This window comes from Daphnia magna, unplaced genomic scaffold, assembly GCF_020631705.1.
Source record: "Daphnia magna isolate NIES unplaced genomic scaffold, ASM2063170v1.1 Dm_contigs021, whole genome shotgun sequence".
NCBI lineage: Eukaryota > Metazoa > Arthropoda > Branchiopoda > Diplostraca > Daphniidae > Daphnia > Daphnia magna.
The window spans coordinates 923,355-937,129 of NW_025533118.1; the positions used below are offsets into that span (position 1 = coordinate 923,355).

Here is a 13,775-nt window from a genome sequence, read left to right on the forward strand (position 1 = left end):
TTCTTTACAAAGAGTTAATTGTAAAATAAATCTAAATAAACCACACTTCCCGTCATGCAACGCCGTTGAGTAGACGCCATTGACAGATTCGATGACGTTATTCAACGCAACTAAGCATCTATAGTAAAGTTTTGACAAATAAAAAGTTATCATTAGAAATATTTGAATTAATTGCGTTAAAATGAGTGTTCCGATTGAACCAAAAAGGAAGCGGCGGCAGAAAGAGGTAGTGTCAAAAAGACAAACCAGAAATAGAATTAATTCAGAAATGCAAAGTTACTCAACCCAAGCAAAAGTTACGATATCTGAAGCAAATCCTGTCACTTCTGCTGCTACAGTGCTGAACTATCTGGATCACATAGATCAAATTGTTGATCCTGTCGTGTGTTTGAATGCCTCCAAAGAAAACACTTGCCATATCTCTGTTATGTCAGCAGGTACTGTTAAAATTCATTATGAAAGTTTGTCGTAACATGAAATGTTAACTAAATCTTCTTTTCTTTGCAGATGTTATGACATGTGAAGCAAATCCTTCTTGGTAAATCCTTTAATGAATATTAATGTAAATTGAAATTGTATTGAAATGTTGGTCTGCTTTGTATAAATACAAATCGTGATTTAAAACGCCTCTCTGTACTTCAATTTTGGAATGCATAAAAATAATATAGCTCACGCTATTTAAAAGCCTCGTAGAGTTGAATGTCGATTTGAAACCATCAATTAATTGATGGTTTGAACGTTAACTTACGCAATTTGATAATTTAAATAACAATTTAGCCAATGCATGTTTTTTGGTACCATTTTTTATATACTGGCGTCATCCAACTATGATGTAGTAAAATGAATCAGACTACATACAGATGTGTATGTGCACTTAACATTCGTTCTCTGTCCTAAACAGGACAGAAGAAGAGCTATTTTCATGTCCATATTTGTACGTAAAATGAATACTATATTCCATATCCAAACAGTATAACATGGATATACAAAATGGATTAATCGGGTCATGGATTCATAATCCAATTTCGTACATTACGAGCATGTACAATAGTGATCCAATCGCATTCACTGTTTTAACATCCGAGTTTGTATGTACCCATCATATCCATTATTGGATGACAAAAAATGTTAAAACTACATCCGCTATTGTACATTACGAGCATGTACAATAGTGATCCAATCGCATTCACTGTTTTAACATCCGAGTTTGTATGTACCCATCATATCCATTGTTGGATGAGAAAAAATTTTAAAACTACATCCGCTATTGTACATTACGAGCATGTTCAATAGTGATCCAATCGCATTCACTGTTTTAACATCCGAGTTTGTATGTACCCATCATATCCATTGTTGGATGAGAAAAAATTTTATAACTACATCCGCTATTTTACAGTCATCTAACGTAATAAGAATATACAAAGTAGAATGTACGTTATTTATTTTATTTCGTTCAATTTTGTACATTTATGTTATAAACCGTAGCCATCCCACACGGATGAGTATGGAAAACGGATGGAAGTACATTCATGTTATGTTATTTGGATCCTATGTGTTAGTAGGGATTGGTCTGTTACAATACATAGCAAATTCTTTCTTCAGTGAGACGTACTCTGCATTCATTTTTTCAAGTTGTGCTGTTAACTTTTCGATTTCTTTTTGCAACTCACTCACCAATTGTGGTGAGTGTTCACTTGATGACGGTTCTTCGTCGACCAGGCTGTGGCACGGTTTCGATGTTGACAGGTCCATTGGAGAATCTTGAAGTTCTTCAGCAAGTAGAACTTCACTTGAATTCAGATTTTCATTAACTTCAAAGGGATGAGGACTGTGTATCGTATTGTTGCTATTATCTTCCTCCTTGGGTTGGGTATAGTTTGCTAAAGTGTTCATAAACATAGCCTCTGCAACAACAATTGAATAATAGATATATGAAATGTCTATGAACTTGTAATGTATACCTCTGTTGTAGGTATACAACACTCTTCTTTGTAAACGAGTGCTATCTGTGATAGCTTTGTTCAGTGATACTGAAGGAGCCCAATCTGGGTGATTTTTCTGTAAATAGTAGCTTGGTTTTCCTATGACAGTCAAATAAGCTTATAAATGGTTATGAGTTAAGTACAATATTTGGAGCTTACCAGATGCAAAATGAAGATTACACACCAAGGGTTTTGTTTTGATGTTAGCATCATTGATGTTTAACCTAGCTAACCAGAGTTCTCTTCTTTGCTGAATAATTATTGAGTCCGATGGATATCTGTTGTCTGGAGAGACAGGAATACCAAAGAACCGTACGCCAACTGACTTATCTCCTATTCCATTGTTAGGACACCCTTTGACAACACACTTCTTATAGAACTTTGACATGTTAGGGGATGCCCTGTACAAAATATTTAATTAATATGACTTCCACTACTTCAATAGTGGAAAACTTACATTCTACGGATTACCTGAATTATGTAGTATTTTTCACTATTTTTCTTTGGTCGAAATTGCAATCCAGTTAAGACAAAAATTACTTTGAAAAAATACTTCCATAAGAGCCTGTGTACTAAAAGGGTGGAGTTTTCTTAAGATGGCTGCCGACAGCGTTGTCGGACTACAAGAATCCTGCTATCCGCAAGGTGCAGGAGGTCTATACAACTTTTTCGGGGGTAAAACCTAAAAACTCATGTTTTTAATTTGGGGGGGGCTGAAACCCCGAAAAACTTGTACAAAAATTTAACAGTGATGCTGAATTAAGCCTGCCAGTCTTATCGAAAAAATTGGCAATTCTTCTAGCAGTCACCCCTCTGCTACGAATCTCGCAGTTAGTGGCGATTGACAGACAATCGGTGAGCATAACAGAAAATAAAGCTACTTTTTCCTTAACGAAGTCCCGTAAGGCCCCAAAAGAAGGAGCATTGCATAACATTATAATTAAAGTTTCGTCAGCAGCCCCAAATAATGCCCAGTAAACTGCCTTGCAACTATTGTGGATTTGACGGGGAAAATGTCGTTATTTTCTATTTCCTAAACTATTTGGTATAAATTTATAAAACTTTGCACAAATGTGCGAACGATAAACATCTTTGACAATGAATTATTTCAATAAAACCTCTTTCACACAATTCTTCTAAATTAGGAATTGCAAACTTGCCCTCCTGCCAACTAGCCCCACTCTCCCCTAAAAGCAGAACAGATCACATCAGAAACGATTTCCATGTGTAATTTTAAAGAAATATGTAATTCAATTGATGTATTGACTTCCTCTGGATTCGAAATTGGTTAAGATTTACAATAAACAATTTTACACGTGTGCGTGATTGCATAATCAATTGAAAGGCACCCCTTCTTTTATACTGCATAATTTAAAGGAATTTGAAACTCTTATTATTTTCGAACCTTATAACGTTAAAAAAACGCTTTATTATTGCCTTTAATCGAAGGTTTTCGGTTACAATCTCCGATACGTAAAAGGGGACTCGATTTAGAAAGATTTAAGATACAGAAATTTGCTACCCGATTTTTTCAGGTTCTACGTACCGAAATAAGTGGCCTGTTTCCCCAAAAGCAACACCTTACAGTGTTGCTGTGGGGGAAACGGAAGAAATAATTCTTTACTTAGAAGGGAAACCAATAACCTATCAGAGTGTAAGGAAACCAATTTCTACATGCGATGAATTTGCAATCATACTTGAACATTTTCATCGATTGTAACAGGTAGAAGCTGAAGTTCTACAATAAAATTCTTTCGGTAGGGGAGACCAGATCCATATTGGACACTGTACCAGGTTAGATAGTGGATTTAAAACTAGTAGAATTTTTTTTAAAAACTAATTTTTGATATGTGATTAGAATTAGTGTAAACTTAGATTATATATAGTTTTATTTATGTCCTTTGGTTATTTCTTCAGTTATAAAAAGAATTGGGTAAAATTTAGAAGTTTTTTCCCCGTTGAATTTGGTGTTCAAGATATTAAAGTAAAAAGCAAATGAATGGTTCTGTTATGTAGATAATTCATTTGTCTACAATGCAGCACTAATAAACAAATTTTAGGCTGTAAGGTTAAGTCGCAATTTAATTTTGGAAGGAGGTGGGGATTTTGGTGTCACTTTGGAGAATTTTTGGAGTAAAGTTGAACAAGAAAGGGGCGTAGAGGGGCGGAGGGGAGCCTATAACTTTTTACAATCTGAAAACAAACTATATGGTCATTAATTTACTTGCCATTGCAAAAATTTGTGGAAAGAAGGCGATAAATATGAATAATAAGTTATTGATTTATTTCGTTCCGCCCCCTCTATCTTGTCGTTATCTTAAATTGAATTTTTTTTTCGTATAAGACAATTTCTTTATTTTTAAGTTGCAGTTACCAAATTTTGTTTTTGATATTATTGTCCTAATCTTCATCTCTGTTACTTTTTTTAAAGTTTTGGTCTATATAAATACCCCGTCCAACCTGGAACATGTGTTGTCCAAGTTAACTTCGTGTAGGACAAGAAAGACTGAAAAATTCAAATCTCTATAACTTTTTTATTTTTTGGGAAAAAAAACTGTGAAAATATTAGAGGAGGTGGGGAATAAAACAAAGAATAATTTGTAAAAAATAAAATTTCATTGCTACAGATGGTAGGAGATACAACGGAAAAACCAGAAGTGTCCAACATGGGTCCGTTATCCCCTATAGTACTTCAAACATGTATGTTTTAACAAAATTTTTTAAATTTTTTGTCATGGCTTTCAACTTGTAATGATTAAGCAACCAAAAATGTAATATTTTGTTAGAGATTTTGAATGAACTTTAAATGGGGCGGTCATCATATAGTAACCTACACACCCACCAAGTGCAGAATTTATCGTCAAAGAAAAACGAGAAAGAATATTTGCACTTTATCCCCTGAGAGATTTAAGTTAGTAAATTGCTCTCTAAGAAGAGATGTCTAAGAAAGATAGATAGCTAGTGACATTGGAAACAATCAACAAAGGTAACTTGCTCCCAGTTTCCAAGCCAACTTGCTTCCTATTTTCGAGCCAACTTGCCCCAAAATGGGTGTGTCTTAGAAATGTATTTTTTAAAATAATTAAAATTGTAGATAGAAAAACTAATTATATTAGAAAAAAGAAATAATGTTTCTATTTAGATAATATTTTTTTAATATTTCAACTATTTCTAAGCCTCCAATTGCAAAAAAATTTTAAAAGGAGGCATTACTAGGGTGTTTCATTCCCCCCAACTTTTTGAATTTGAAATCGGCGTTAGCGGATTGACGTGCGAAATAGGTAGAATAGTCCACAGTTTTTTTATATGATTTTTTAGGCAACTCGTACAAAAATAATGTGTTATTTTGTTGATTTTTGCATTGTTCTGTCGAATAAGACATTCGAACAAAATTGCGAATAGAATAACGCAAAATTTCGAATATTTATTTGTTATTCGTCGAATAAAAATTGTATTTATTCGTATTCGTTATTCTTATTCGTTGTAACTCCAAATTATATCATTTCGATTACAATTTCGAATAAGTTATTATATTTTTTTTCGGCCAAAAAATCTAATTTTGATGGCTATTTAGTACAAATATTTTCTATTTTTAATGGCCTTAATTTAATTTTTTTTAAATATTCCAGAGCCATAGACCTCTTTTCTAAGGGAAAATAGCCATAGTGGAGCAACCAGGGGTCTATGACTCTGGATATTTTAATTGAAAATTGATTCGTTATTCGCTATTCGAATTTCATTCGTATTCGCGGATTAAACGTTCTTTTTATTCGTTATTCATTATTCGTATTCGTTTGTACTGCTTATTCGTATTCGTTTACAAAACGAATCAAGTTTTTCCTTATTCGACAGAACACTGGATTTTGAACTAAAAAAATTTTAATTTGCATGACGTGATAAAAAAAGACCTTTGACGTTCATACAAACTGTTAAAAAAGGTAACGATTTTCGATAGTAAATTACCGCTTAAAATCGGTAGCTGGTGCCATTAAGTGTGACGTGGTACTTTTCGTGAGACATAATCTCCAGTTTCAGGTAACACGTCACGGAAAATGTAGGTTTCAACATAGCTAACGATTTTCGGTATCCAGTTGTAACCGAAAATCGATAGTTTCAGGTATATCCTGCTCAATATGTATATTTTCTGGCTAGTGGGATTCGTCTCATCTTTCATAAGTGTTTAATGCTTTTTGAAATATAAAATATGACATACATGGAATAATGTCAAGTGATTTTAACAAAAACTCCAAACATAAAAAAAAGAAATTGTTTGGGTTTCTCTGAGATGTTATATATTATATTCGTTTATTAATATATAGTTTCTTTCTTAGTTTTTTATTCTGAGTGAAACAATCCAGTTTTGAAACAAACAATTTGTATGAATTTCACAGCAATTTTTGAGAATATTCTTACATGAAGTTTAATTTAGGTTAGATACATTTACACGTAAAAGTTTGTTTATGTATTGGTATTAAACATTGCAAATCAGTTTTGGAAATAATATATTTTTTCCCCAATAAATCTTTGGGTTTAATGAAGCCAGGTTTATGTAAAACAAAAGACTTAAATTCTAATATATGGGAGATAGGGATGACGGCGTGAAAAAAGTCTTTCCTTTCCATAATTCCAATGATTGGTAATGTAAATCAAATCCATTAACTTTTAGACCTTGCAAATGAAAACAAATTCCCCATCTTCTCCCACAATGTGTGTTACTAACCCGAAATAAAACTTCTCGCCAAATAGTTTAAAGACAACTACGGATTTGTTCGCAATGAACTTCACCGTACCAACAATTATCCAAGGATAACTGTTTACAAATTTCATTAAACTGTTAAATCCAAAATGATTTGCAATTTGGCCACCATACCTCAGGTTTGTTAACGACGAAATTTTTGGGTGGGGTGGAATTTTTTTTTTTTAAGAAAAGAATTTATGCGGTGATTGAGACTTCATTTTACTGGCCATCCACTGTTGGTGCCTGTAGGATAGAGTCCATGGTATATTTATCCAATTATCTATGGCCCTTTGTAGTGACTTGAAATATGCATGTTTACCCTCGTAGCGCATACACCACACGGCCACTAAAGGCCCAATTTCCTTAATGTAACGGGGATAATGCACTAAGTGGTGAATTTTCGGAATGAATTGCCTATAGGGCCAGCATTCTTTAAATGCAAATAAGTATTCCCCAACTAATAATTCTAAATCAAGTACTTCACATTCTGAAATTTCTTTCTTAAACAGTAATCGGCAAATTTGAAGTAACAATACAAAACAATTTAAAAACGAATCTTCTTTTGGAATTTTCGTCCCAATCATCATAAGAAAATTTACTGATAAAAGCCATTTCTGACTTGCAGAACCACGAATGGTTTCCTTTTTTAAATGAGCAATTTTTATTTCCGATGGCTTATCTACAACCTCCGAATGCCCATAATCAAAATTGGAAATAATATGATTAAGCTGTTTCAATGTAAAATATTTCAGATCTATACAATGAAAAATTAACTTACTCAAAGTGAGAGGCAGAACGCCTTCCAAAATGTCATGCATTATATCAGGAACGAGCCCACCAATAACATGAAAATACTTAAGGGAACTTAGAATTGAAATTTGGTTAATTCCATATAACCTTGAATAATGATCGCGCAGCTCTTCATTTTCCATTGCAGCACATTGTTCATCATGGTCAGTTTCTGATCTTGAAAGAAACTCACGATCAAAAAATTTAGTTTGAAATTCTTCAGGAGTGCCTAGACAACTTCTACATTTCTTAAGCCCCTTAGAGAACCCAGCTTTAAACCCCCCCCCCACTTGATGGCTTGCTAAATTATCTGCAATTACTGCAGTTAAAGTACCGTCAAAAATTTCAAAGCGGCCATTAATACTAAATAAATGCCCAGACTCTAGCTTTCTTATTTCTTCTACAATTGGCTTTAAAAAGGTATTAATGTCGTAATATGCAACTTGAGAATGATAAAAAATTGCAAGCAAATTAATTGATTCATAGGACGAGCGGTACTTGGGATTGATGTTACCTAATGAAAAGTAAACAAATACGACCTTGTGGGTGTAGCTGCCAATGGGGTTACACAATTCCACTTCATCAATGTAGAGGTGTATCTGTAATGCGTTGGGGTGTCTTTTAAATAGTTGACTTTCCTTAAATTTTGTTTCATCACTGTACGATGTCAACAAACCTGTGAATGAACAAAGAAAAAACTGCCATGAATACTTTCCAATACAACATAACATTTCCAACACAGCTTACTTACCTTTTCTTATATTTGGAGGAGTGTTTATCACATCATAGATTTCTTTTATGTTCAGAAGTTGTTCTATTTGGTCGATTAGTGGAACAACAACATATTGTCACCCGAGTTGTATTGGAACAAGAATACACGAATACAACAAGTGATGAGTTAAATTCTAGACAATTATTCACTTTTAACTAATAACAATAAGGGATGACCATACCAAACTCGGAGAGCGTCTGAAGACTCCAGGGAACTACTCCTACGGAGCCTAGCTCCGGGAGCTCACCCGATGGAGACTCATCTAACGCAGATTCAGGGCAGCGTTTTAAACCGTCGTGCGAATTACTCCCCTTCCGGACTGCATATCTGCGTATCTTTCTTGGAGCGGACTTCTCCCGATAATTTCTTCACCACGATCGCAGCTTTGTCCAAGGAGCGGATGACTCATCTCTGCGAAGAGATAACCAATATCCCTTTTCACCCGCGACAGGTCCCCCTTCTTCAAGACAGGCGACCCGACTGTACTAATCTTCTGCGATCCACGAAGGTTGATGAGACTAAAAATCAGCTTGCGTCCTCTTGGCAAATAAGGGACTTTTACTCCTTCGTTTTTTTTCTTTCCGGTTGCGCTTACTTGTTTAAATGTTTCTTGTATTTCCCGGATAGTCTTAAGGATTTTCCTTTTTTTTTTTTTTTTTTTTCTTGAAACCGCCTGTCTTCGGCCACGGAAGAGGCGCTGCAATCGCATATCTTCCGGCCGTTTGAGATTTACCATCCACTCGTTCGGGAGCCTTGTACACTTGAACCAGCTCCTGTCGGCGTCATCAAAATACTTTTCAAAATTATTATATTTTTTTTTCCAATATCACCCCATCTGTTGTGGGTAGAATATTCTTCAAAGCGCTCCATCAATTGGTGCGCATCTTCTTCCGAATTTTTTCTGAAGATTGACGGGCTAATAAATTTTCTGACAGCTTTCATAGCTTGTCTTTGCGGCTCCTCAATATGCCTTGATGGCACTACAAATTGTTGTCCCCCGACCGGAACAACTGGACTCGTCGCCGCTCTCAAATCGATCTCGGTTTCTGGATCCGAGTATAAGCCTCTTGAAGTCTCGACTGATTCACCCTGACTGTCAGCTTCTTTGGTCAAATGGTCCTTTGGAATAGGACCTTCAAAATTTAGGGCTTCACCATCAAAGGAAGTTCCACTCTCCAACGATGAGGCTGGGGTAGCTGAAGTTTCTACCGGAACGGTTGACAGTTCTCGAAGCGGATGTAATCGTCGGTTGGGGTCTCTTAGGCAACTAGGTAGACGTGGGTTTTTCTTCGTCGGCATCAGCTAACCACAACTGCAGCACGACCTCGTCACTTACTGGTAACGAGCTGCGTTCTTAACAATTGCCACTTAAAGCACGCTTTCGTTACTCACGGGTAACGAACTGCATCTCCACCAATTGTCACACGAGTTGTATTGGAACAAGAATACACGAATACAACAAGCGATGACTTAAATTATAGACAATTATTCACTTTTAACTAATAACAATAAGGGATGACCATATCAAACTCGGAGAGCGTCTGAAGACTCCAGGGAACTACTCCTACGGAGCCTAGCTCCGGGAGCTCACCCGATGGAGACTCATCTAACGCAGATTCAGGGCAGCGTTTTATACCGTCGTGCGAATTACTCCCCTTCCGGACTGCATATCTGCGTATCTTTCTTGGAGCGGACTTCTCCCGATAATTTCTTCACCACGATCGCAGCTTTGTCCAAGGAGCGGATGACTCATCTCTGCGAAGAGATAACCAATATCCCTTTTCACCCGCGACAATATTCCTCCGTAAAAAATTTCTGATCTTCCATCACTTTAACACGACCAAAGTTTTCACGTAAAGGTGGTAATTCGACTTTGATTGGCATTATTAGTCCATAATGCTTCTTGAAATACTTTATTTGGTTGTATTGATCTCTAAATTCATGAAAGATACTCACTGCTGAGCTGTTTCTTAATTTCAGTTCTTCAATGAGCATAGAGTGATCACAACCGCTATCAGCAAGCAAGTGGTTTACACTGTCCAAGGTTTGATTCACAACCTGTCGCATAAGATCATTTGTGCCACTCATTACTGATTGCAATTGCACTTGTGTACACTTATTCTGCCCAAGCATGCTCATCACAAATTCTGCTGCAGCAATTGATGCAGCATCTTGATGTACATGTTGTCCAGTACGTTGATGTACATGTTGCCCATCATCTTGCTGTACATGTTGTACAGCATTTTGAAACTGATCGACACAAATAGTATTATTGTGATCAATATTTTCATACTGATTGATAGACTCTGCAATAAAAATGTTACGATGAATTATAAAGACATTGTAATATTATAAAATTGTTACCTGAATTAATATTTCTTTCATCGACAGATGAACGTTTTGTTTGAATAAATCAGGGTGGTATCTATAGAGGTGTGTCTTTAAACTTTCAGCTGTTTTGAATAGTTTAACATGAAAACATTTCTTAGAATATATGCACGAACTTCTAAAATTTGGATCGGAAGTGTGAATAGTCCTATAATGCGATAGTAGTTTTTAAACTGAATATCCCTTAAAGCAGCAATTTACCACTTGGCAATGGTAATTTTGTAATGGTGAAAATGGTATTTGAAATTTGGAAACGGTATCCATGTTATTTGACACTGACACTGATATGGCGTTTCAAATAATTAACGTTCAAAATAGTTTCGAATCGATCTCTCAACGTCTCAACTTCGATATTGGAATTTTTTTTAATATTTTTATAACGTTATAAAAAAGGAGATTTGGCAACTTGGAACAACAAAGCACTCTGCGCCATTTTATACAAACCGTTGACCCAAGAGGTGAAAGTTGAAAGGTAATAAAATTTATACAATCCTTTCAAGAATGTCTACGTTAACGTTTTTAAATTTCCATGATAGCATGTCTGATTTTAAATCAGTTTTGGTACAAGTTGTGTATTTTGGCGATCGTACATGTGACTATGAGGTTACATTTCAGTCTTCTTCACGAGGGGAGCCTGACCTTATGATGTTAGAGTAAAAGTTGTGTTCTAAATCCAAGGAAATAAAAGATTTCGTTGGCAGAGGGGGAGCATGTGAATTTTTCAAAGAAAGTGAAATTTTCCCTGGTCGTTGGACCCAATTTGGTGATTACTCACCAGTGAAGCACAAAATAACGATAAGGTGTAACCTGGGGAATAAAAGAAAACTAAGTTTTTCAGAGTTACCACAACAGCAAGAGAAATACCGAAGGAAATTAAGGGAATCTGAAACGCAACTGCAACAGAATGGTATTTTTGACTCTTGGCATCTTAGCAAATACTATCAACACTAACTAAGCTTCATTATTTTTTATTATTTTTTCCAAACGTAGGTTGTGAAATAAATATTTTCACTGATGTGGGAGAAATAGTGAAGTTTTCTTCGAACTCATTAACCGAAAAACATTCAACACCGTGTAGTACTTCATCATTTTTCAACAATGAACAACACTCTGGTAAGATATAATTTACAACACCTTTCTTACGTTAACACTAATAAAGTTTCCAAATTTGTTCTCTAGATGAAGGTTTTAGCCCTTTACTTACCAGTACAGCTATTGATACCAAAAAAAAATTAACTTCTAAGTCCACGGATAGATTGAAACATTGTTTATCACCATCTATGTTTTCTGATAATAGTACTGATGATGAAGCACTGTCTGGTAATGCATAACTTGTCATTGATTATGTTAATACTTCTCCAAGCTATACTTTTACATAATGCATATGTAGTTGAAGCAATGACTTTTGGGTCTCAATACTGCCAAAAAAGGAAGAAGGTGAAGTCAAACCAGAATAGTAATCAACAACCATCAACTTCTTCTTTGGATTATAATACTGAACAATCTGGTAAGAACCCATTTCTGTTAAAAAGTCCGACATTGCAGCTGTTGCTGGCCATACAATATCTTTCTTGTGCAGAAGAATTGGATTACAAAAGCACCCTGAATAACGGGATAAGAAACAAGGTTCAGTCTGTCTCTAAAAGTAAACAGACTTCATCACAACATCTTCGGCCATTTGAGAGACTGGATTTCGGCAAATGGAAATTACCGAACAATTTCGGAGTCGTAGTTAAAAAAATATTGCAGAAGAGAGGAAACCTGAGTGAGGCTAATTTGTCTCTTGTGTGCCGACGTGTTGTGGATTCCATCGAAGAATTTTCTTTATGTCCCTGTGGGAATTCATTAAGGCTGGTGGTACAGCAAATGTTCACTACCTACCCATCAACACTTATAAATCCGAAAGATCCAGTAGCATCTTCGGTAAAACAGCATATTACAATTGTATAAACCTTTATTACTTTACTTTTCACGTGTTTTATAGCAAGCTATAGTAGGTAAACTACAGAGAATTCTATCTAGACGAAGACAAGCTGCAGGCCAAACCCTTAGTACTAATGGAGGAAGACCTTTCCTGGAAAACAAGATTTCCTATTTGGATCCAGGTATATACATTCTGAAAGTGCAGGCAATGCAGGTAAGGCAAAATTATAAATAATTTCGAAAGTTAAGTAATATCATGTTATTTGCATTATTATCTTTTTTTATAGATGACAACCTCGACATGGCATCTTACAAAATTAGTTATGAAAAGTTGATTAAACTGTACAAAGACAGTGGAAGTACAGGGGCACTTAAGTCACTTTGTAAGCTTACTTTCAAAGGTCGGCGTTATGAGATCACCAAAGGTTATATAACATCTCCAGAAGACATCTTGAAAACCAGGTGCCCGTTGTTGAACCAGCCACATTATGTAAGTTAATAGGCCTATAGATAGGTTGGATATAGTATTATGAAAGTGTAATGCAACATTTCATTGCAGCTTTACGCTGAACTTGACCTAATACTTGGATCCGGTACTTGCAAAAATTAAAAAAAAAATGGGAAGACATTGTACCAGTAGTGATAGCAGTTGCCCGTAAATTTCACAAAAATACAGCGGTGAAAAAAATACTAAACCGTTACCAATCTTCAATAGAAAACAAATGTTTCGGCAAGTTGTTACCACCATCCTATGCTAACTCACTTGTTTACATTTGTATTACACTTACCTCCTTTTTTTTTTTAGAAAGTGAAAAATGTGCGGTACTTGAACTGCTACCGGTCACAATCTCTGCAAATAAACGAAGTTGCACAGCCGGAGACTATTTTTTTTATGTACACGAGGTATGTGAGTATACGTATAATTTGTTAGTTCTACATTATCCAAATGTATTCTTTGTTTATTCAGGATTCATCTAATATTGCTTCGGCCATTAAGAAGCACAAGAGAGAGACGCCCTTCATTTTGAAAATTGGGGATACTAGCTACACAGTTATTGTGGATTCCACCATCCCGTTCATCGAGTCTGCGTGTAGTACTGAAGCTCTCCTCCAATTGATATCAGTATATTATGTATTCGATATTCAGTGGTGTAAAAAAGTATTACCTACTTTAAGATTCATT

The 13,775-nt window shown here is 35.4% G+C and overlaps 2 protein-coding genes and 2 long non-coding RNA genes across 4 annotated transcripts; 3 read left to right on the forward strand and 1 right to left on the reverse strand.

The window, feature by feature from the left end:
- The first annotated feature begins 80 nt into the window (after nucleotides 1-80).
- LOC123477376 lies at nucleotides 81-624 on the forward strand. The gene is made up of 2 exons (XR_006652575.1): nucleotides 81-437; nucleotides 508-624. It is a non-coding gene; the product is annotated as an uncharacterized LOC123477376 (long non-coding RNA).
- Nucleotides 625-1,424: 800 nt separating this feature from the next.
- LOC123477373 lies at nucleotides 1,425-2,565 on the reverse strand. The gene is made up of 4 exons (XM_045180680.1): nucleotides 2,454-2,565; nucleotides 2,142-2,383; nucleotides 1,962-2,081; nucleotides 1,425-1,904 (listed from the first exon to the last, which is right to left on the reverse strand). The coding sequence occupies exons 2-4, from the start codon at nucleotides 2,368-2,370 to the stop codon at nucleotides 1,549-1,551; spliced, it is 705 nt and encodes a 234-aa protein (XP_045036615.1). The 5' UTR covers nucleotides 2,371-2,383; nucleotides 2,454-2,565; the 3' UTR covers nucleotides 1,425-1,548.
- Nucleotides 2,566-6,957: 4,392 nt separating this feature from the next.
- On the forward strand, nucleotides 6,958-8,400 carry LOC123477395. Its single transcript, XR_006652595.1, has 2 exons — nucleotides 6,958-7,929; nucleotides 7,996-8,400. It is a non-coding gene; the product is annotated as an uncharacterized LOC123477395 (long non-coding RNA).
- Nucleotides 8,401-11,342: 2,942 nt separating this feature from the next.
- On the forward strand, nucleotides 11,343-13,394 carry LOC116933401. Its single transcript, XM_045180708.1, has 8 exons — nucleotides 11,343-11,576; nucleotides 11,660-11,782; nucleotides 11,849-11,989; nucleotides 12,060-12,176; nucleotides 12,249-12,592; nucleotides 12,654-12,806; nucleotides 12,880-13,082; nucleotides 13,152-13,394. The coding sequence occupies exons 3-7, from the start codon at nucleotides 11,950-11,952 to the stop codon at nucleotides 12,925-12,927; spliced, it is 702 nt and encodes a 233-aa protein (XP_045036643.1). The 5' UTR covers nucleotides 11,343-11,576; nucleotides 11,660-11,782; nucleotides 11,849-11,949; the 3' UTR covers nucleotides 12,928-13,082; nucleotides 13,152-13,394.
- Nucleotides 13,395-13,775: the final 381 nt, after the last annotated feature.

Bases quoted from the DNA above. Each gene is read 5' to 3' on its own strand.
- LOC123477373 (XM_045180680.1), bottom strand. From the start codon at position 2,370: ATGTCAAAGTTCTATAAGAAGTGTGTTGTCAAAGGGTGTCCTAACAAT. The intron at 2,082-2,141 runs GTAAGCTCCAAA...TGACTGTCATAG, and splicing joins TAATCTTCATTTTGCATCTG to GAAAACCAAGCTACTATTTA. The intron at 1,905-1,961 runs GTATACATTACA...TTGTTGTTGCAG, and splicing joins GTTGTATACCTACAACAGAG to AGGCTATGTTTATGAACACT.
- LOC116933401 (XM_045180708.1), top strand. From the start codon at position 11,950: ATGTTTTCTGATAATAGTACTGATGATGAAGCACTGTCTG. The intron at 11,990-12,059 runs GTAATGCATAAC...ATGCATATGTAG, and splicing joins TGATGATGAAGCACTGTCTG to TTGAAGCAATGACTTTTGGG. The intron at 12,177-12,248 runs GTAAGAACCCAT...TTTCTTGTGCAG, and splicing joins TTATAATACTGAACAATCTG to AAGAATTGGATTACAAAAGC.